Source organism: Prionailurus viverrinus, chromosome A3 (assembly GCF_022837055.1).
Source record: "Prionailurus viverrinus isolate Anna chromosome A3, UM_Priviv_1.0, whole genome shotgun sequence".
Lineage (NCBI taxonomy): Eukaryota > Metazoa > Chordata > Mammalia > Carnivora > Felidae > Prionailurus > Prionailurus viverrinus.
This window is the reverse complement of record NC_062563.1, coordinates 13608772-13628480: the sequence shown is the minus strand read 5'-3', so window position 1 is coordinate 13628480 and position 19709 is coordinate 13608772. Positions and strand designations below refer to the sequence as shown.

Below are 19709 nucleotides of genomic sequence, written 5' to 3'. Positions count from 1 at the left end.
TACAACGGCCGAGACACGGAAACAGCCTGGGTCCGTTGATGGACGAACGGTACAGAAAACGTGGAGTGTGTGTGTGTGCGCGCACACGCGTGTGCACGACGGAATACTATTCAGCCATAAAAAAGGATCAAAATTTGCCATTTGCGACGACATGGATGGACCTCGTGAGGTATTATGCTAAGTGAAACAAGTCAGAGAAAGACAAATACCACCTGATCTCACTTCTACGTGGAATCTAAAAATAAACCCCAAACAAGAAAAGCACGAGCTCAAAGATACACAGAACAGACTGTGAGGGGGCGTGGGGTCAGGAGTGGGCAAAATGGGTTAAGGGGGTCAAAAGGTACAAACTTCCCGTTATAAAACAAGTAGGTCCTGGGGATGTACCCTGCGGGAAAGCTGCTAAGAGAGCAGATCTTCAAAGTTGTCATCACAAGAAAAAAGTTTTTGTAATTGCACGACGATGGCTATTAGCTACTTACAGTCATTTTGCAACGGAGGCAAATATCGAATCGTTATGCTTCATACCCCACACTAACACGATGTTCTACGTCAACTACACCTCAAGAAGAAACAGAGACGCTAAAGAAACCCCATTAATTGGAATCGGAAAAGAAAAAAGCTAGGTGGCGGTCTCCTGGATAGAAGAGGGAGCAGCGTAGGGAGGTTTCTCAGCTTTTCTTAGCTTCTCTGTTTGGCCAGCAGTGAGCCGGATGCGGTCCCCAGCCAGGCAGCGACATGGGGTTCCGCGGCATCTTTCCATGTTCTAAGTCAACGACTGAAAACTGAGGGTGTGTGGGCTAAAGCCAGAGCCTGGATTTCTCGCATCTTCTATATATTAAAAGACAAAATTATTTTTTGAGAGTGAGTGAGCGAGCGCATGTAGGGGAGAGGGGCAGAGGAAGAGAGAGAGAGAATCTTAAGCAGACTCCGTGCTCAGTACTGAGCCCGATGTGGGGCTTGATCCCAGGACCTTGGGGTCATGACCTGAGCCAAAACCAAGAGTCAGACACTCAACTGATGGAGCCACCCAGGTGCCCCTAAAAGACAAAGTCGATCACGTTGCTAATACTTGAGAAAAACGGGGGTGGTGGTCATGCAGGAGTGCAGATTTCCAGCTTCTGAAGAGAAAACCACAAAGAAGTGCCTGCCTGCATGGCGCCCACAGACCTGCACGGTAGGCCCAGGCAGGAGCTGAGGCCGCCCCTTTAGACGGGCGGTCTCCTCTCCGTCCCTCAGGTCTGGCTCTGTCACGCCTCACGACTGTGACCCCACTGGTCTAAACGCACATCTTTTTGGAGAAGGCCTGGAGCTCTGCACGGCCCGGGTCTCTGCTGGGTTCCCCAAATGGCCACCAGGTGGCGCCCAAGGCACAAGAACTGGGCTGGAGGCGGGCGGCGGTGGCCTCCAAGAACCCAGGATGGGACTCCCTCTCCAGGGGGCCCAGGGGCCCTGGGCTCCAGGATCTGCTCCTGCTGTCCCCACCCTTGGGGCAGATGTTTCTATCTTTCAGTTCTCAGACTCCTTCTATCAGAATCACGTGGGCCAGGGGATCTGGGGGCCCAGATCCAGGAGAGGCATCTCTCAGCACAACCTTGGGCCTTTTCTGGCCCCAGGCAGCCCTCTCCGTGGCCTTTTCCTCCCTGGGTTAAGTCTCCCTGAGGCCACGATACCTCGGCCCCTGATGCACAAAATCTGAACCGGTGTCCCTGTGGGAGGTCACGCCTGACAGACACACACCGGGTCCTTTCTGCCCCTTTTGTCTTGCTTGTGCAGGAATCAAGTGCTTTGTATCTTCCCACCTCCAGCCCCAGCCAGAAACCCAAAGATCCCCACGCTGTGGCCTAAGGGCCGAGTCTGGCCCTCTGCCCGGGTCTGTAAATAAGCTACCGAGCCCATGGCTCTTTCCTGGCTCCAGAGGCAGGACTGAGAGGTCGACAGGGACACTGTTCAGCCTGCAAAGCCTCAAATATTTGCTCTCTGGTTCTTTACGGACAAGGCTGACGGCCCCTATGTGAACCTTTGCCTGGACTTGAGAGCCTCGCTCTCCTGGTCTCCCTAGCGGTCCTTGTTTCCATGCTCCCACAGGGGCCCCTCCCCCCAACCCCGTGTGCTGGGCACGGAGGGGCCTGGTAACCCCGTGGCCAAGGGCATCGGCTCTGGAATCTGACCGTCGGGTGCCGGTGCTGAGCAAATGCGTGCCCGCGGACAATGTGGCTAACTCCTGAGCAGCTGTGTTCCCACAACCGTCCCACGACGGTTCCCACGACAGGGCTGTGTTGCAGGGTGACGCGAACAGAATCGGTAACTTTCTCAGCACCAGGAAGCTGGCATCGAGCGGCCGCTCTGTGGTCCGGGGACCCCGCAGCTGTGCCATCCTCGTCCAAGGTCGCAAGCCGGGCCCATCCGTCTCCCTGGGGCTCTCCGGGGCTGGGACCCACAGAGCCTTCGTGCTCCCTCTTCCCGGACCTAGAGCCTCAACCTCTTACTTCTCCCCGCTGAGCTCTTACACACCCACCAACCGCCCGCCCTCTCCCTCCTGGTCACGTCACTCTTTTCACTTCCTCCACGAATCTTTCACCGACGGAAGTGGTCTTCCCGGACCTCGTCTCCTCCATGAGGCCCGATCAGCATCTCATCCGGCCGCTGGCACGTGATAGGGCTGCAGATTCGCCGGGAGCTTAAGCGAACGCCCGCCGGCCACCTGGGCCCATCGCTAGCGGCCCGCCCTCCGCCCCATTCTGGACTGGCTGGCTCCGCCTGGCTTCCTCCCACCACAGCTGGCATGTCCGTGGACCAAGGCGCGCTGGGGTCCGAGCTGCTCCAAACTGGGGCTTCTCAGCCTCACAACTGCTGACGTTTTGAGGCCAGATACTCCTCTGTTGGGAGAGACTGTCCTGTGTGTTGCAGGGGGCTTGGCAGCATCCCCGGGGTCTACCCCCAGGGGCATCCCCCCATCATCACACAGCTGTGACAGCCACAAGAATGTCTCCATATTGGGGGCCAAACTGCCAGGAGGCTGAGAAGCCTGCTCCGGGCCGGCTGCTCAGAAGGGGTCAGGAGATGCCTTTGCTGGAGGCACCGGCAGGAGGAAGAATGTGGGGCCAGGGGATGAGGCTCAGGCCCCCAAATTGGCCGCGTGACCCGGGCTTTCCTGTCCATCCCAAGGAGGGTCACCCGCCTTGGTCCCCAGGTTGCCGCGAGGTACACCTGAGACAGGACTTGGACGTTACGCCGAACTTGCGTGGGAACCTGGGCTGACTTGAGTCTCGGCTGTCTGGGTGCATTTTCTTTCCCCCGAGCATTAACGGGGGGGGGGGGGCGGTGCGGGGGAAGCTTAACTGAGTCCCAGCTTCTCATATTGTTTAAAGATCATGGGGGCGCCTGGGTGGCTCAGTCGGTTAGGCGACCGACTTCGGCTCAGGTCACGATCTCCCGGTCTGTGAGTTCGAGCCCCCCGGTCGGGCTCTGTGCCGACAGCTCGGAGCCTGGAGCCTGCTTTGTACTGTGTCTCCCTCTCTCTCTGCCCCTCCCCCACGCATGCTGTCTCCCTCTCTCATAAACAAATAAACTTAAAAATTAAAAAGAAAAAAAAGATCGTGCCCCGGGCCGTGGGCCAAAGCGAGGAGACGTCGGCTGCGTAATTCAATCTGGAAGCCAGTCGTCTTGTTCGACTGCAAAAGATTAACTCGGCAGCTACGAAGCAGCCTGTGGGGCCACGTGACGGGGGGCCATCAGGGGAAGCGCTGTTGGAGGCAGGAGCATGGAGGCAGCCCCCTGCTTCGCTTCGAGGGCGTCCTCTGCCGAGGCTCGGCGGGGGGGAGGGGGCTGTGGGGACCACCGAAGCCCCCGCCTCTAACTGGCAACACGGGAGCACCATTCAGCCTTGAAAAAGGAAGGGAGGGGGCGCCTGGGTGGCTCAGTCGGTTGAGCGTCCAACTTCAGCTCAGGTCACGATCTCGCGTTCCTCGAGTTCGAGCTCCGCATCGGGCTCTGGGCTGATGGCTCAGAGCCTGGAGCCTGCTTCCGATTCTGTGTCTCCCTTTCTCTCTGCCCCTCCCCCATTCATGCTGTGTCTCTCTCTGTCTCAAAAATAAATAAATGTTAAAAAAAAATTTTTTTTTTTAAATAAAAAAAAAAAAAAGAAAAAGGAAGGGAGTTCTGACCCAGGATGAGCCCTGAGGACGTCGTGCCGAGTGAAAAGAGACAGTCTCGGGAGGACACGGCATGTTCCGCGTACACGAGGTCCCTAGTGCAGTCGGACGCACAGAGATGGAAAGGCCAAGCGAGGTGGCCGGGGCAGGGGAGCGGGGAGGGACAGTTACAGTTTCATGGGGACAGAGTTTCGGTCCGGCAAGGTGAGGCAGAGCTCTGGGGGGTGGATGGGGGTGACGGTCGCACACCCACGTTGTGCGCTTAGAAATGGTCAGAATGAAAAACTTTATGTGTGTTTTGCCCCAGAAAACACACCGACACAAAACACCTCGGAACTGCAACCTAAGTAGCTTGGCTGTCCTTGGGTCGGGGGGCCAGAGGAGTGGGTGGCGTGGGAAACTGCCCAGCTCTGGAGGGGACACTTCTGGCCAGAGACCCAGGCCTCTGAGCACGTTCAAGGCACAGGGGCGTTCTTTCAAGGGGGAGCTGAACCTCGGAATGGGGCCGTGACTGGCCCCCAGAGTGACGGGAGTTTTGCAGGAGGATCCAAGGGGACCCACTTTCCCTGCTCGTTGTCCTTCCTCGGCCCCTGCTGGGAGCGAGCCATGAAGTCTGAGACGGCTCTTTCCGTTGGGATGGGGGCTCTTCCCCACTCGTCCACACTACAGTCGACTCTCATTATTGGAGGCTGTTCTATGAGGTCACCTGAACCCTGAATTGGCCGATACCGCAGCACTGCTCCCAAGGGGAAACACGGGGTTAGGTTCCCGCCGGCCTCCGGTCGCGACATTTTGGTCCACTCTCGGCCCAGAGCCTTGTTCTCCGCGTGTTCCCGTTTAATATACAGTGCGGTTTCTTTACCACCGAACTCAAGGCCAACAGCACGGAATCTCGTGCCTGCAGGAAGCTCATCTAACCCCCGTGTCTTCTCCTAGGGGTGCTGCTCGGCCTTCCCGTACTTACGAACCACGTGGCACTTCGGCACCAGGCTTGGGGGCCGCGGCGACTCGTGAAGCCGCCAAGCAAAAGCACCAAGTGCAAGGACCGTGGCGCTAAATGCACGGGCGAAGGGCTTGCCTGCAGCACGAGAGCTGAAGCCCGAGTCCTCCTCGGCTGGGAGCGTGCATGCCGGGGGGACTCAAAAAGTTCTGCCGCCCCACACGTGCCGTGAACGCCCGAGAAAGCACCCTGCGTACTGATTTGGGGGGCTACGAGTGAATCTGAGACATGGGATCCACAAGTAATGGGGACTGAGTGTATCAGGCGCTCTCCCTCCAAGTCCCGTCCGGAGCCCGACCTCTGCTTCCTTCCCCGCCACCGTCCGGTCCCAGCACCACGGCCTCTCGCCAGGTCTCCGCTCGGTCTCCTGACGGGCCTCCTGCTCCAGCCCCCCCCCCCCCCGTCCCCTCACGTGGCCCGAGCCCCCATCCCAACGGCTGCCGGAGGAACCCTTGAAAACACAAATCTGATCCCGGCTCTTCCGCTCAAAACCATCCCGTGGCTTCTCGTCTCAGAGGAAGGGCTCTGTGGGGCCCCTCTCCCACCGCCCTCTCCCCTTGCTTCAGCTCCTGCTCTCGGCACGCTACCAAATGGCCTTCCCCCTTTAGTCTCGCCCCGGAGGGCCGCCGGGCACTGGCACCCGTGTCTGTGGGGCCGGGTGAACGCACGGACGGGGCTCCCCAGGCACGATCGCGCCCCCCCTGCCCCGCTCCGCCCCCGGGGCCGCCACACTTACTCTTCTTGAAGAACTTCTTCCTGCGCCCGGCCAGGCTGAGATTGTAGTCGCTGCCGGCACAGAGGCAGGCGTCGCCACCCTGCCCATAGTACTTGGGCACCAGGTTGGAGAGGGCCCTGCCCCCCGGCCGCGCGGGGGCCTTGCACCTGTGCAGCTTCAGCTTCCCCGACGCGTCCTCCACGCACTGCCACTTCTGCGAGACACGGCGAGGGCCTCAGGCTCAGCGGCCGCGACCGCCCCGGAGACGTCCCGCTCCCCGCCGCCCTCGCTGGGGCCCCGGGACCGCCGCTGGCTGCTCAGTGCCCCACAGACACACGTCTGTCGTGGGGGGAGCCCAGTAGGGGCACCAGGGCCAACGCTTGGTGGCTGGGCACGAGCCCCAGTCACAGGGAGGCCCCCCAGGGGAGGCACCGGGCTGGCGAGAGGGGGTGGCTGCTGAGGCTGGGGTCCGGGAGGCCCCGGAGCGGTAGCTGGGGCTCCGGACTGATGCCTCCCCCAGCTGGTCCAGGGCCCAGCCCCCACCCCCAGCGGTCTCTTCCTTTGGGGTAAAGCAGCGCGCCCTGATCATCTGTTCTGAAGATGCTCACGCCTGCCGCTGCCCTGGGACCGCCCGACCTCCCGTCTGGGCGGGGGACAGATGTGCAAAGGGGGGGGAATGTGCCAACACTCCGGGGGGACAAGGGCCCTTGGCTCAGCGGCTCACTCCTTGTGGCTCGGAACTGAAATTGGAGCCCTTCTGGGATGTCCCCAGCACGCAGCTCCGGGAGGCCAGGGGTTTCAGCTGGGGGCATTCAGGGCCATGGCTCCAGGGCCTGGATCAGCGCTCGGCCATGAAGGGACCGGCATAACCCAGAGCTCTGGTCCCGAGGCACAGACTGGCTTCCGCAGCATGGGGAGGGGTCTGGGGCTTACGAGCAAACGGGGTGGGGACACGGCCACGGGGATGGGCCCCATTCTGCGTCTGGCGATAAGAGGGAGCCGCCCCCGCTTGTGAGAAATGCACCCAGCCCGGCCTCGGCCTTGGAAGGCCACAGCCTATGGTGAGCAATGGGATCCAAAGGCCCTGGTTTTACTTGTACTTATGGGCGCAGTGGGCGCACATCTCCAGGCCTGAGTTACTGCGGGGGGGGGGGGCGGGGGGGCTCAAAGTACCAGCCGGCAGACTGAGGCAGGGACACACGCCCCACACCCCTTGAGCCGGGCCGCCCTGCCTGCTTCCCAGTTCCTCGGCCCTCCCCTCCCCTCCCCTCCCCAGCTCCCCCGGCCGTCTAGGCCTCAGAAAAGCCAAGTTCAGACTCTTCCAACATCACTCACAGCCCCTGCTATCTCTAAATACTATTTGGTTGTAATTTTCTTAATCTTTCCCTTGCAATCAACTCACTTTTTAAAAACCTTTATTTATTTAAAAAGGCAATTTCCTATTGCTCCTATAAATGAAAAGCCGGCCTCACTGGCTCTGTGGGCCCGAGGAGGAGGCCCCGGCCTGGGCTGCAGCGCGGAGGGCCGGCCCCTGGGAGGGACGACGGAGGGCAGGAGCCCCCAGGGCACCAGCCACACGGCCTCACCTGTCCCAGCTGCTCGCACGCGGTCTGGTACTCGGCCCGCTGACACAGGTCTTTCACGCGCTGATATTTGGGCAGGAAGTTCTCCTCCTGAGCATCCACCTTGTCGTTGTCCCTCTTGTGAAGCAGTTTGCTGTGGGGCAGAGAGCGGGACACGCGGCTGGCCGCTGCGCTCGGAAGGAGCCTGCGCCCGCCCGGGGGGCGGACCCCACGCAGCCCGTGTGACGTCACCACGGAGGGTGCAGGGACTGTTACGAGGCTTAAGTAATGGGAATTTGCCAAGAAGCCTCCCAAGTTGCAGGAGAGTCGGCAACACGTGAGAAAACGTTCGGAGCATCGCACGGGCAGGAGCACAGGTCTGAAGGGTCCATGTAGCCTCCAGACTCAAATTCCGTACGAGGCCAGGGGACAGCGAATGGGCTTCCTCCGTGTCTAGGGGGCCGTGGACACGTATCTGAGCAGGGATAGTAAGAGCTGTGGTCTCTCTCCTGCCCCGGCAGTGAGATCTTCGATGCCACGGGTGCAGGGGGCAGGGACGCTGCCAGGAGCTTCCCGGGACGGGCAGGTGGGGGGCCCTCAAATGCCCTGGGCGGGGGGCGGGGGGGCCTCCGGGACCTGGCACTTACCCTCTCTCCACCAGGAAGGAGTCCCGCCAGACCCTCACCTTCTTCTTCAAGTGAAACCTGGAGGCAAAAAAGCCCACTTTCACCTTCCCATCGACGTGGGGGCCTCCCACGTCCCCCCATCTCCGAGAAGCAGGGATAGTTGGGGTGCGTGGGCCCAGCTGGGTGCAGGAGGGGCCTGGGTGCTCACACCCCACACTGAGCTGAGCTACATCTCCCCCGGAGCGGAGATATGGGTCTGAGGGCCCCCCCGGGGCAGAAGTGGCCGGGGGGGGGGGGCGCTAAGCTTGTCAGGTCTTGGGGGGGATTTCTTTGATAGTTGGGCGGTGAATTTGAGTGTGGGTTTCATGCAATCTCACTCTATTGCCACGTCCCAGGGAGAGGCTCGGGTTGCCGGAAGAAGGTTCCATCCTGCCCCCGACTCCCAGGGGTCCCGGCTCCCAAGCCAGTGCCCCAACTGCTGCCCCAAATGTGCCCATTTTACACCCGTACAGCTCAGAACACCTCACAAAGGGAGGAGGCTCAGTGGAGGTGGTCCCCCGAGAGCGCAGGGGACGGCACCCCGCACGGCTGGAGCTGCTGAGCTGCCTTCGGGCGCAAGCAGGGGGCTTCCGCCGCCTTCAGCACTCTGGGGCCGTCAACCCCGAGGGCAGTCACGGTGCCGGCCACCAGATGTCGCCATGACCACGCCGGTGGCCGCGTCCTCCTTTCCCGTCCCCACCAGTCCCCGCTCACCTTCCCACCGGACTGGTTTTTGTTCCTGTTCACGTCACTGTTCCCCGTTCTGCCTCCGGGACACCTGGGGACGTGTTCCCATCGTCCCACCGGGCACTGAAACCTTCGAGCTCGGGGAGGAGGCGTCAGAGCCTCTGACCGGGAGACCTCGACGCCCAGACTTGCAGAGAGACCTCTAGCCAGTCGCTTGCTCTCTCTGGGGTCCGGTTTCCAACCCGGCAGAACGGATGTTAGTAACGCCTGCCTCACTGGGTTCTTGTGACGATCTAAAGGGCAAGTCCCCCTCCTCACCGATTCACCGGCCGTTCCGTGTCCAGCAGCTTGAGAATGGACTTTCCATCCATATCCGAGGGGATGTCCAGACCTGCAATGTCCAGGATGGTGGGGGCCAGGTCGATGTTGAGGACGATGTGGGGGTTCCTGAGGGAGGCGGGGAGAACAGGACTCGGCCACCCGGGCAATGGTGCCCCAGCCTCGCTTGGGGGAAGGGCGGCTGGAGGGACGGAGGTCGCCCATGGCTCACGCCCCGAGGGTGGGGAAGCGGTGGTCTCCTCACTCGCCCGCACCCCAGCCCTCCGGGCCCCCTTCTGCGGCCCCAATTCAGCCGAGCCCCACCTTCTGCGCACTCCACACTTTCCGCCGGGTACCCGGATTAACGGGCCTCCACTTGGCTACTTTGGCTGGCAGTGCCCTCCCTGCCTCCCACCGCCTGAACAAAGGACACCCGCCTTTAGGGGCCGCTCTAGACCCTGGTCCTGCCCCCAGACCTGTCTCCAAAACCTCTCTGAGGCAAACACTGGCCCTTTGCTATTCTTGGCCAGGCAGGTGTCTGGCCTCAGGACCTTTGCTCTTGCTGTTCCCTCTGCTGGAATGTTCTTCCTCCAGATGCCAGGGTAGCACTTGCCCCCAACCCCTGAGTTCTTTGTTCAGCAATTACCAAGGCAGCCCGGGCCAGACCCCGTGATCCCTGCCCTCCGGTGTTCACACCTCTGCGTGATCCCCTCCCCTCAAGGGTGGGCCAAACCAATGGCAAGGGCGATGACGCGTCCCAGCGTGGCTATGTTACCCGACATACGGCTTCATCCTGCTGGCTGTCCCTCCGCTGTCTACTTGTCTCCCCTGGCCGTCTCTGAAGGTCACCCACCCCCAGCGAGGACGCCTGGCAAACATTCTGGGAGGCGGGCTGTGTGACGTCAGGTCCGCGGCTTGCACCTGAACAACCTCGTCAAGTGGGGAAGCCGGTCCTTCCCTAGTCAAACTTCCAGCCCTGTCTTGCTTGCAGCCTCAGCGGACGACCAGGCTGGGCCCAGACTTGTGACCCGCAGACACGGCGAGACGGGACGCGTGCGTTCTTTTCACTCGCGGAGTTTGTAACGACTTGTTATTGCGTCGTAGATTAATACCAGGTCCTTCCTGAGGACCCCTCCCGGCGCTCCTGTCCCTTTCCTGAGGCCGTATCACCCCCATTTACTATATACTTTAGTCATTCATCTGGCTGACTGTCTAGTCCCCAGTTAGAACCTAACTGGAAGACAGACCCTTTATCCGTCTTGCTCCCTTCTGTATCCCGAGCACTTCTGCACTTAGGATACACAGTAGGTGCTCAATAAGTGTTCGCTTAGTGACTTTTGTTATGTATCTCTGCCAGACATCTGTCACCTCTCCCGTCTCCTGTTTCTACCTGGTGGTGTGCCGGCGTGGTGGTAAGTGATTTCAGGGATGTGCCCAACACAGGGGTTGGCCCCTGTCGCATGAATGACGACCATGTGGGAGCACTTTCCATCAAGGCGGCCGGGGGTCCCGACCCCATCCCCTGGGGCTGAGGGGCAGGGTCGGGGTCCTAGGGTTTCAGTTGCCTTTGCCCCTTCCTCCGGAGCCCAGCACCTTGTGAACCCCGGACAGGTAGCCAGGTGCGGGGTGCGGCCGCCTGGTGGGAGGGCTGGGAGGCCAGAGTAAAGCCTGACGACGTAACCTGTAGGCAGGGGGAGCTGGGGAAGACTGCTGGGCAAGCAGGCGCCACGTCGAATGTTGGCAACGAGCAGCTGAGTTGGCCTGAGGCGTGTCCAGCAGTCTTGCTCCCCAGGACTGGGGTGGGACGGGGACGACCGCTTTCCCTATGTCCCTCCTGGTGGTAACAGTGCCCCGCCCCATTCAGATTCCACTACCTGATGTCTTTGGCCTGGTCACTCGAGGTTTTCTATCACCCTGGCTACGGTGATTGGTTCAGGGATGGACACGTGACCCATGTCAGGCTGGTGAGAGTCACCTTAAGGCTTCTGCTCAAATCACTGTTTGGTTTCCTACACTGGATGGCTGAAAGCCATGGTGAGTCTGCCACCATGAGGGAAAAGCCTGCCTGAGAATGGAGTCAATTCAAAGGAAGCTGGCTGAGGGATGGAAAATGAAAGCTTCCTGACATTATTGTGTGACTGCTGGATCCAGCCATGCCTGAAGCCAATAGAGCCTTGGACTTTCCAGTTACTTTAGTTCCTGCATTCTTTTTTTTTTAAGTTTATTTATTTATGTATTTGAGAGAGAAAGAGAGAGAGAGAGAGAGAGAGAGAGAGAGAGACAGAGAGAGAGAGAGAATATGAGTGGGGAAGGGGCAGAGAGAGAGAGAGAGAGAGAGAGAGAATCCCAAGCAGGTTCCTCGCTGTCAGCACAGAGCCCGACACAGGGCTCAAACCCACGAACTGTGAGGTCATGACCTGAGCCACAATCAAGCGTTGGATGCTCAACTGAGCCACCCAGGCACCCCCAGTTCCTGTATTTCCTTTATCTTATTATTACCTTTTGGTCTTATCTGGTTTCTGCGTACAGCCAAAGGTGTCCCAGCCTCTGGCCCCAAGCCTGACATTAGCACTTTCTCTCGTCCACATGGGGTATGGTTTTGGGTCCTATCAACCAGATCGGAGACTCTGAAGCTGACCAAACCCGTAATGTCAATGCCTGTAGAGTCTTTAGTGGGTCAAATTCTTTCTATGTACAGGGGTGGCTCAAGGTTTCAGAGATGCAGGAACAGAGAGGCTGCGGGGCTTGAAATCCCAGTGCCTTCTCTGATGTGTCACGTGACCTCGGGCAACCTCACCTCCCCGTGCTTCAGTAGACAGGGTGACAGTAACATCCACCCCACGGGGCTGTTGGGATGCTTCAGAATAAGGACTGGACAGCACACCTGTTGTCCTAACTCTCCTTCCAGGTGGGGACCCTGGGAGCCAAAGGCGGAGAGGAATGTGTTGAGGCAGGCAGGCAAAGAGCCAGGAGCCTTGCCTTGAACCCACACACCCACCTTCTGGAGCTGTCACCAAGCTTTCCTCCCAAGGGATGGAAGTCAGGCCAGATAAGCGCCTGAAGGGCAATTTATCCGCATTTCAAAGAAACCATCTGAGCTGGTCTCCAACAGCTGCTGCTGCGGTTACCTGCCTTTCTAGAGCTCCCTGCCCCAGATGCGGCAGTTTCCTGCCAGAATGTGTCACCTCCAAGGTCAGCCCAAGGAGAGCGCCGGCTGAGGGCCCACAGGGTCCTGGAGGAAGGATGGGAGGGAGACCGGTTCCCTCTGTGCTGTGGCCAACAGCCCCCGACGCGGGCGGCAGGGTCCCTCCCTGAGAGCCACCCCAAGGGTCACCAGGCCCCACAGAAGTCAAGGTGGCCTTCCCGCACGCTGGCGCAGCACACGCAGCCCGGCCCCGATTCCCTGGCGCTCTGCCCGCCACAGACCATCTGTTTTCACAGGTGCTAACGGCCCCCGGTCTCTCCTTCCCCAGCAGAGGGGTATAAAATGTGCCGGAACCCACCCCGGGTGACATAATCACCGTTTCTCTTGGCACTGAGGGGCTCGCCTGCCCAAATAAAGTGCCGCCCGAGGGAGTGGCTTGGGGCTAAGCGGTTGGGCCACCTGCTGCTTGCCCACCTGGTGGGGGGCGGGGGGGGGCGATGGAGGCCCCGGAGGTCTCCCTGGAGGAGGGGGGCCCTGGGGCGTGATGCACTCACAGCGAGCCGGCCTCCACGTTGGGGCCCCTCACGTAGAACGGGACCCTGATGTCAAACTCGTACGGCATGGACTTGCCCTTCACCAGGCCGAACTGGCCGATGTGGTAGCCGTGGTCCGCGGTATACATGATGTACGTGTTGTCCAGCTCGCCCGTCTCAACCAGCATGTTGTAAATCTGAAACGCGGACGGGCCGGTGAGGGGCGCAGGGAAGGGGTGCGGACGCCCTGCCGCCCGGGCCCTCTCGGGGGGCGGAGAGGTGCCTGTGCTCTCGGGCCGTCCCTCCCTGCGCCTCGCTGCTCAGCGGGGGTCCCCGGGAAGGACACGTTCATAACCGCAGCCTCCCCACCTCCTGTCACTTGCTGCCCCCCCCCCACCCCTTCTTCACAGTGCTTCTCCTATCTTGTCTGCATGGTTGTGGCTCGTCTGTCCCCCGAATTAGAATGTGAGCGCCATCAGGACAGGGACTATGGTCACCTTGTTCTCTGCTGTATCCCACGGCACTGGCCATTTGGCCAATGCTGCTGAACGAACGAACGAATGAACGAACGAGTGACGCCGGGCCGTGGCCCGGGGCAGGTGCCGGTGATGCTCGGCAAGCCTGTCCCACGGAACCTTCCGCAGCGTCGGGACCTGTGCTGTCCAACATGGCGGCCACCAGTCACGCGTGTCTACTGAGCCCCTGCCCCGCGGCCGGTGCGACTAGGGAGCTGGACTTTAAACCGTCCTGAGTTCGATTACATTTAAATAGCCATGGACAAATAAAAAAAAAAAGTCTCTACGCAGCGGAATATTACTCAGCCGTGAAAAGAAAGGAAGTGCGCATACGGGCTGCCACACGCACGGATCCACCTCGAAGACGTGATGCCGAGCGGAACAAGCCAGCCACCGACGACCACACAGCGTGGGATTCGACTCACGGGAAACATTCGGAAGACGCAAATCCACCCTAAGTTAGCGGTGGCCTACGCACCAAGGGTGAGGGGGTCCCGGGGGATGACGGCGAAGGGCCGCGGGGCTTCTCGCCGGGGTAACGGAAACCTTCTGGAATTGACCGTGGCGGGCACACGGCTCCGCCGACGTATCAGGACGGCTGAGCTGTACACTTGGAGTGAATTGTAGGGGACGTGCGTTGTATCTCAACTAAGCTGCTCAAGAACGTGAGCTGCCGCGTCACGCGGCTGCCGCAGCAAACAGAACAGATCCCGCGCCGGAGTTTCACGGAGGCAGGGGCGTGCGTCGGGGCGGCTCAGACCATCTCCCCGGGCCTGCGGCCCTGCCCGCTCCTCCCGCCCCCGTTTCCGCTCCTCCCGCCCCCGTTTCCGCTCCTGTCCAGCCAGGCCGGAAGCCGGGCGAGGACGGGGAGGCTCCGGGGCCTGCACGGTGGCCGCGGGCTCGGAGGGGGCGGGGCCTACCGTCTCCATGGAGTCGTCCACGGACATGAGGGTCTGTAGGCGCTTTCGCTGCAGCATGTTGGTGAACTCCATGTGGATGGGCTTCATGGGCCCCGTGTAGCGCATGATCCAGTGCTTGTCCGGGTTGGGCGCGTAGTTGTAGCTCGGTGTGCTGGGGGGGGGGGGGGGGGGGGCGTGTCAAACGTACAGCCAGGTCAGGCGGGCGTGGGGCCCACCCGCATCCCCCGGGGCCCCCAGACCCCCTGCCTCGGCTGAGCAGTCTCCTGCGCCACGCGTGCGCCCGTCCGGGGAAGCCGTGGCGCGTCACGGGCTCCGCTAAACCTCCGTCGGTGTTTCTCCAGCGGGTGCTGTGCCCGTGGTTGGGCCGGGGGGGTCACCCAGTGTTAAGTGACCCAGGGCCACACGGTGAGAACGGCAGCGTCTCCCGGTCGGGCCCTGCCAGCCCTCCCGCTACATCAGGGCCAAAGTCACAGGCGAGCGCGAGTCCTCTCACAGCTCCCCGGAATTCACGCGGCTCTTTTTTTTCAGCAGGGGAGAAGCTCACGCCCAGAGCCTCCGGCAGGCCAGGCCCCCCACTCAAATTTCTCAGCCTTGCCTTGATTTTTCCCGGGCAACTGCCGAGCTATGGCGATTAAGGCACGACTAGGGAATTTCCTCTTGCAATAGATTGGGGTTTAAAAAAAAAAAAAAAGAAAAAGGAAGTTGGCTACAACGTTAGGTCGAGAATAGTCATGCGTGTACGGGGCCCCTGGACGTACATGTGTCACAATTATTCTTCCCGTTCGCTCTCTTCTCTCATTTACTGAAGAGGAAACAGAGGGTCAGAGGAGTTCGGGGCCCTGCCCACAGCCTCCCTGAGCAGGCGGTGGAGCCAGGGGACTCCGTGATTTCTGCTGTGGGGTCCGCTGGGACTAGCGAGAACCGGACAAGGAACCATACTCTCTGACTTCTACGGGGCACTTACGCTTGCCACGCGCTGGGCCCGGCTCGAAGGGTTCACCGCCTCCTGCCGTCTAACACTCAGGGTCCTAGGGGCGCGTGCTGTGCTTATTGTCCTCGTGAGAAATGAGGAGACTGAGGCCCAGCGAGGGCCTAACTTGCCAAAGGCAGAAGAAGTGGGGCCTGAAGTCCAGGACTGGATATGGTCACTTCCTGCCACAGTGACACGTGGGCCCGTCCAGGGACCCTCCTATCCACGAGTGCTCGGGCATGACTTTTGCCAAGACACTCCTGCTGGAGGAGGTAGCAGAAAAGTCCCCTCCGGTCTGGTCTCACCCTCCCCAGTCAAAGCTGAAAATAAAGTTGGAGTTTCCACTGCCTGAAGACAAAAGGCTTTTTAAACCGGCCATTAAGGGGCCAAGGGGCTGCGCGCAGGGAAGAGGCTGTGTTTGCGGAGATGGCAGAAAGCTCGCTAACGTCTCACCTGCCCCACCAGGACCTTCCCAGCGTCTCGAATATCAGATATCGTTCGGGGAGAGGAGTTATGGAGACCGTTGCTATGTAGAGCGGGGGGCGGGGGGTGAGTCATAAGTCTTGAGATTCCTTCTGGACTTTGCTTTGAGTCCCTGGCTGGTCTCCCGCGGCTAAATCCAGCCCAGCCCCCCAGCCTCCTTTGATTAAGAGCAAGGCCTCACCGTCCTGTGGGCCGGCTTAGGGCCTGACCCGCATGTAGAACATTCCCAGGAACAAGCCCCCCGCCCCGCCCATCCCCCACGCAGAACGAAGGGGGCTGCTGGGGGCCAGGGCTGCGCGGACACAGCCTCAGAGCCGTTTGGCCGTGTGGGAAAACTGTTCCGGAAGGCCCAAGGGGCCGGATTCCAGGACGCAATTTTGAGCAATCATCCCTGAATCTATTAGGTTCTATTAGGCTGGGTGTCTGCCCTCGAGAACAGGAGGACAGGGAGGAGTGGGTCTGTCAGGAGTCTGGGGGGGTATGATTTCTGAAGGCCTCTCTCTGGAGACCTCTTTTGGAGGAGGATGTCAGAGCCAGGAGGCGGCAGGGCCTGGGGCCCCTGTCGGCCAATGCCCGTTTGCGGGTCCCCTGCATAAGGCCAGGCTCCTCCGGGAAGAGAGCCACACTTTCTGAAGGGCCCAGACGTTGGCCGAACAAAGAGGGGAAAGCCTCAGCTCAAGACTTCGAGCCCTGTCCACAAGAGCCTGGCTCCCACGGGTTATAAAAGGCCTGTGAACCCACCATCAGATGCCACACCTCAAAGGAAGCTCTGGGGGCTGGTGGGGGTTGGGGTGTCTTTGCGTGTGTGTGTGTGTGTGTGTGTTTGTGCATCTGTGTGTCTTCACGTTTGTGTGCACGCGTCTGGGTGTAGATCTGGGCTTATATGCCTGTGTATACGTGTCCGTGTAATCTGTGTGTACGTATCTGTGTCTGTGTTTATGCATTTGTGTATCTGTATCTGTTTGCAAATCTGTGTCTGTGTGCTTCTGCGCATGTTTGCGTATCTGTATCTTTGTATCTGTGTGTGTGGGGGTATCTGTGTCTATAGGTGCCCGCCTTTGCACACGCATTCATGTACCTTTGTGTGTGTGTATATGCGTGTGCACCTGCATACGTATCTATTTGCATCTTCGTGTATCTGTGCCCCTATTTGTATCTTCGTGTCTGTTTGTGTACGTGTGTGCGTATGCGTTCGTGCCTGCTGCGTGTATCTGTTTGCATCTCTGTGTGTTTGCACAGGTGTGTGCAGCAGGGGGCGGGAAGGGGCCCTGGGCAGGTGGAGGGGGCCGCGTCGCGTCAGGCAGCACTTGCGGGAGCCCACGGGGACCACTGCAAGAACACGACACCAAACTTGAGTGGGTGACAGTCTGACAGGAGCCTCCCGACAGAAAGATCTGCAGCTCTGACCCACCAGCAGGGCCCTGTCCCCTCCCCCCCCCCCCCCCCACTCCCCGAGACTGTCATAATTAAATACCCCAGCTGCAGAACTTTCTGGGTTTTGGTTCTAGTGAAGAAGTGATTATACCCCGAGATAGGAGAGCCTTCCCAAACAGACCCCTCATAAGGCGAGGGGGGTGGTTCTGGGTAAGTAATAGCAGGCGTTACTCATGTTCAATTTCTGTAATTTCCATTTCAAAGGGGAAATAAGCGAGCAGGCAATGTCAAACCACCTTGTCCAGGGCTGCTGGGGGGGAGGGAAGCCAGAACCTCTCTTAAAGGAGAAGCTGCGGAAGCAGGGTGTGCCTGCCCCCCCCCCCAAAGGTGGGACTGAGCTGGCCACGCCCCCTCCCACAAAGGGGAGCCGCTGGAGGGGGAGGGGCAGGCAAGTCAGGTGTGCAGACAGGCGGTGCTGCGGCCGGAGGGGTGAGCTGGGCGCCACAGCCCCTGGAACGCGGTTCGCCATCTGTCCGACCGTCCTCCCCAAAGACCAGGGGGATCAGGAGGTTAACACACCGCCTCATCCTCTCGGAGCCACGTCAGGGCGCTGTCAGAAAGTAATTAGATGCAAAGGGCAACACATCCTGATCCTAATGAAAATTAAATGCCCGGAATATTCAGGCCGATTCCAAAGTGCCCTGTCCTTGTCGCCCCAATGTCGCAGCCAGGGCTGCGGCGTATCACTGCTAAGCGGGAGGTGGTTTGAGGCAGAGGAGGAGAGAACTTTCCAGAGCGATTCACTAAGCAGCTGGAGGGAGGAGGACTGGACAGGAGGGCAGAGAGAGAGGAGGTGTGACTGGGGGCGGGATTCCAAGCTGGCTCTGCCATTTACCAGCTGCGAGTCACCTTGCCTCTCCGTGCCTCAGTTTCCCCCTCTGTGAAATGGGAATGCCAGGTGCGGTAGGCAGCCCGTGTGACCAATGGAATACGACACAGCGATGGTGTGTCCCTTTTAGATTAGGTTCCAAAGGACCCCGGCTTCCATCTCAGCCTCTGTCTACCCCAGGCCCCCCAGTCCGTTCCTCTGTCTCTGATCATTTGCTCTGGGGGAAGCCAGCTAGAGTTGCCGTGTCATGAGGACACTCAAGCCACCCTGGTCGAGGGGCCGCCGTGCGAGTGAGCCCCAGGCTAGCCTCAGGCGGCTGCAGCCCCCGCAGACACCTTGATTAGAACCTCAGGAAACCCTGCACTGGAACCTTCCGGAGGAGGAGGCCGCTCCCAGATTCCCGACTCACGGACGCTGTGAGGTCGTGCACGTTTGTGACTTTAGCTGCTCAGTTTCAGGGTAATTTCTTCGGCAGCAAGAGATCGCTAGCATTTCAAGGGTCGTTGTGAACATTCAGGGATTTGGGGTCACCTAAAGGACTGAGCACGGAGCCTGCCACACAGCCCACAGCTCAGTAAAGGCTGGAGAACATGCTCACAGCCTGACGGGGCTATGGACGCCTTCTCAAAAAACACATTTAAAATGCACAGAGTAGGGGTGCCTGAGTGGCTCAGTCGGTTAAGCGTCCGACTTCGGTTCAGGTCGTGATCTCACGGTCTGCGGGTTCGAGCCCCACGTCAGGCTCTGTGCTGACAGCTCACAGCCTGGAGCCTGCTTCCGATCCTCTGTCCCCCTATCTCTGCCCCTCCCCTGCTTACGCTCACCCCCCCCCCCTCGCCCCAAATATAAAAAAAAAGTATAGCATAAAGTACACAGGGTTATGAAGGAAGCCTATTATACTGCACTGCAGTTCTTTTTTTTTTTTTTTTTTTAAATTTTTTTTTAACGTTCATTTATTTTTGAGACACAGAGAGACAGAGCATGAACGGGGGAAGGGCAGAGAGAGAGGGAGACACAGAATCGGAAGCAGGCTCCAGGCTCTGAGCCATCAGCCCAGAGCCTGACGCGGGGCTCGAACTCACGGGCTGTGAGATCGTGACCTGAGCCGAAGTCGGACGCTTAGCCAACTGAGCCACCCAGGCGCCCCTGCACTGCAGTTCTATGCACAGACCCCTCGGGGGAGGATGAGGGCCCCGAGGGAACAGCACTGCTACCTGCTTTGGTCTGTTAGCCAGGCTGGCTGGCTTCGCACCCGGTTTCCCCACAGAAGAGCAGCGGGTTCCCGGGTTCTTTGAACCAGGAGGATCAGAGCGAAGGCAGACCTCTGTCACTGCCATCACCGTCCCAGAGCCCGACCCTCCCACCTTCACGTCACCCGGCGGCTCGGCAGGCAGGATGCTGAAGCTTACATGTGCTGGGACGCGTTGGGGAAGAGGCCTGAGTACTGGGGGGCGGAGTCCTCGGGGCCGTGGGGGGCCGCGTGGCTGATGACCATGAGGACGGGCCTGTGCGGGTACATCTTCTTGGACGTGCGGAAGAAGCTCACGCTGTCGTTGGTGATGAGGTCTGTCAGGTAATCCTGGGGGGCAGGGAGAGACAGGAGAGCCAGTGAGGAGCTGAGCACCGGTGGTGTTAGGTGCCCGGCAGACGCGCTCGGGGCACAGCGGGGACCCAGACAGACAATCCCCGCGTTCCTGGAGCCCATCCTAGGGGCAGACAGACGGTAAATGAGCACGGAACGTCGAATGGTGCTGATGGAGACAAAGGAGGAGAGAGGGG

General features: G+C 60.0%; 1 protein-coding gene across 2 annotated transcripts in view; it reads right to left on the bottom strand.

The window, feature by feature from the left end:
* The window catches only part of SULF2 (sulfatase 2), a 120765-nt gene that overhangs the window by 8331 nt on the left and 92725 nt on the right, over nucleotides 1–19709 (bottom strand). For both annotated transcript variants that reach the window (XM_047851754.1, XM_047851755.1), the window contains exons 5-11: nucleotides 19340–19509; nucleotides 14215–14365; nucleotides 12801–12976; nucleotides 9102–9230; nucleotides 8079–8135; nucleotides 7456–7585; nucleotides 5891–6083 (exon numbers count right to left, since the gene is read on the bottom strand). In XM_047851754.1, the coding sequence (XP_047707710.1) occupies nucleotides 5891–6083; nucleotides 7456–7585; nucleotides 8079–8135; nucleotides 9102–9230; nucleotides 12801–12976; nucleotides 14215–14365; nucleotides 19340–19509 (1006 nt within the window). The remainder of the gene's footprint in view (nucleotides 1–5890; nucleotides 6084–7455; nucleotides 7586–8078; nucleotides 8136–9101; nucleotides 9231–12800; nucleotides 12977–14214; nucleotides 14366–19339; nucleotides 19510–19709) is intronic.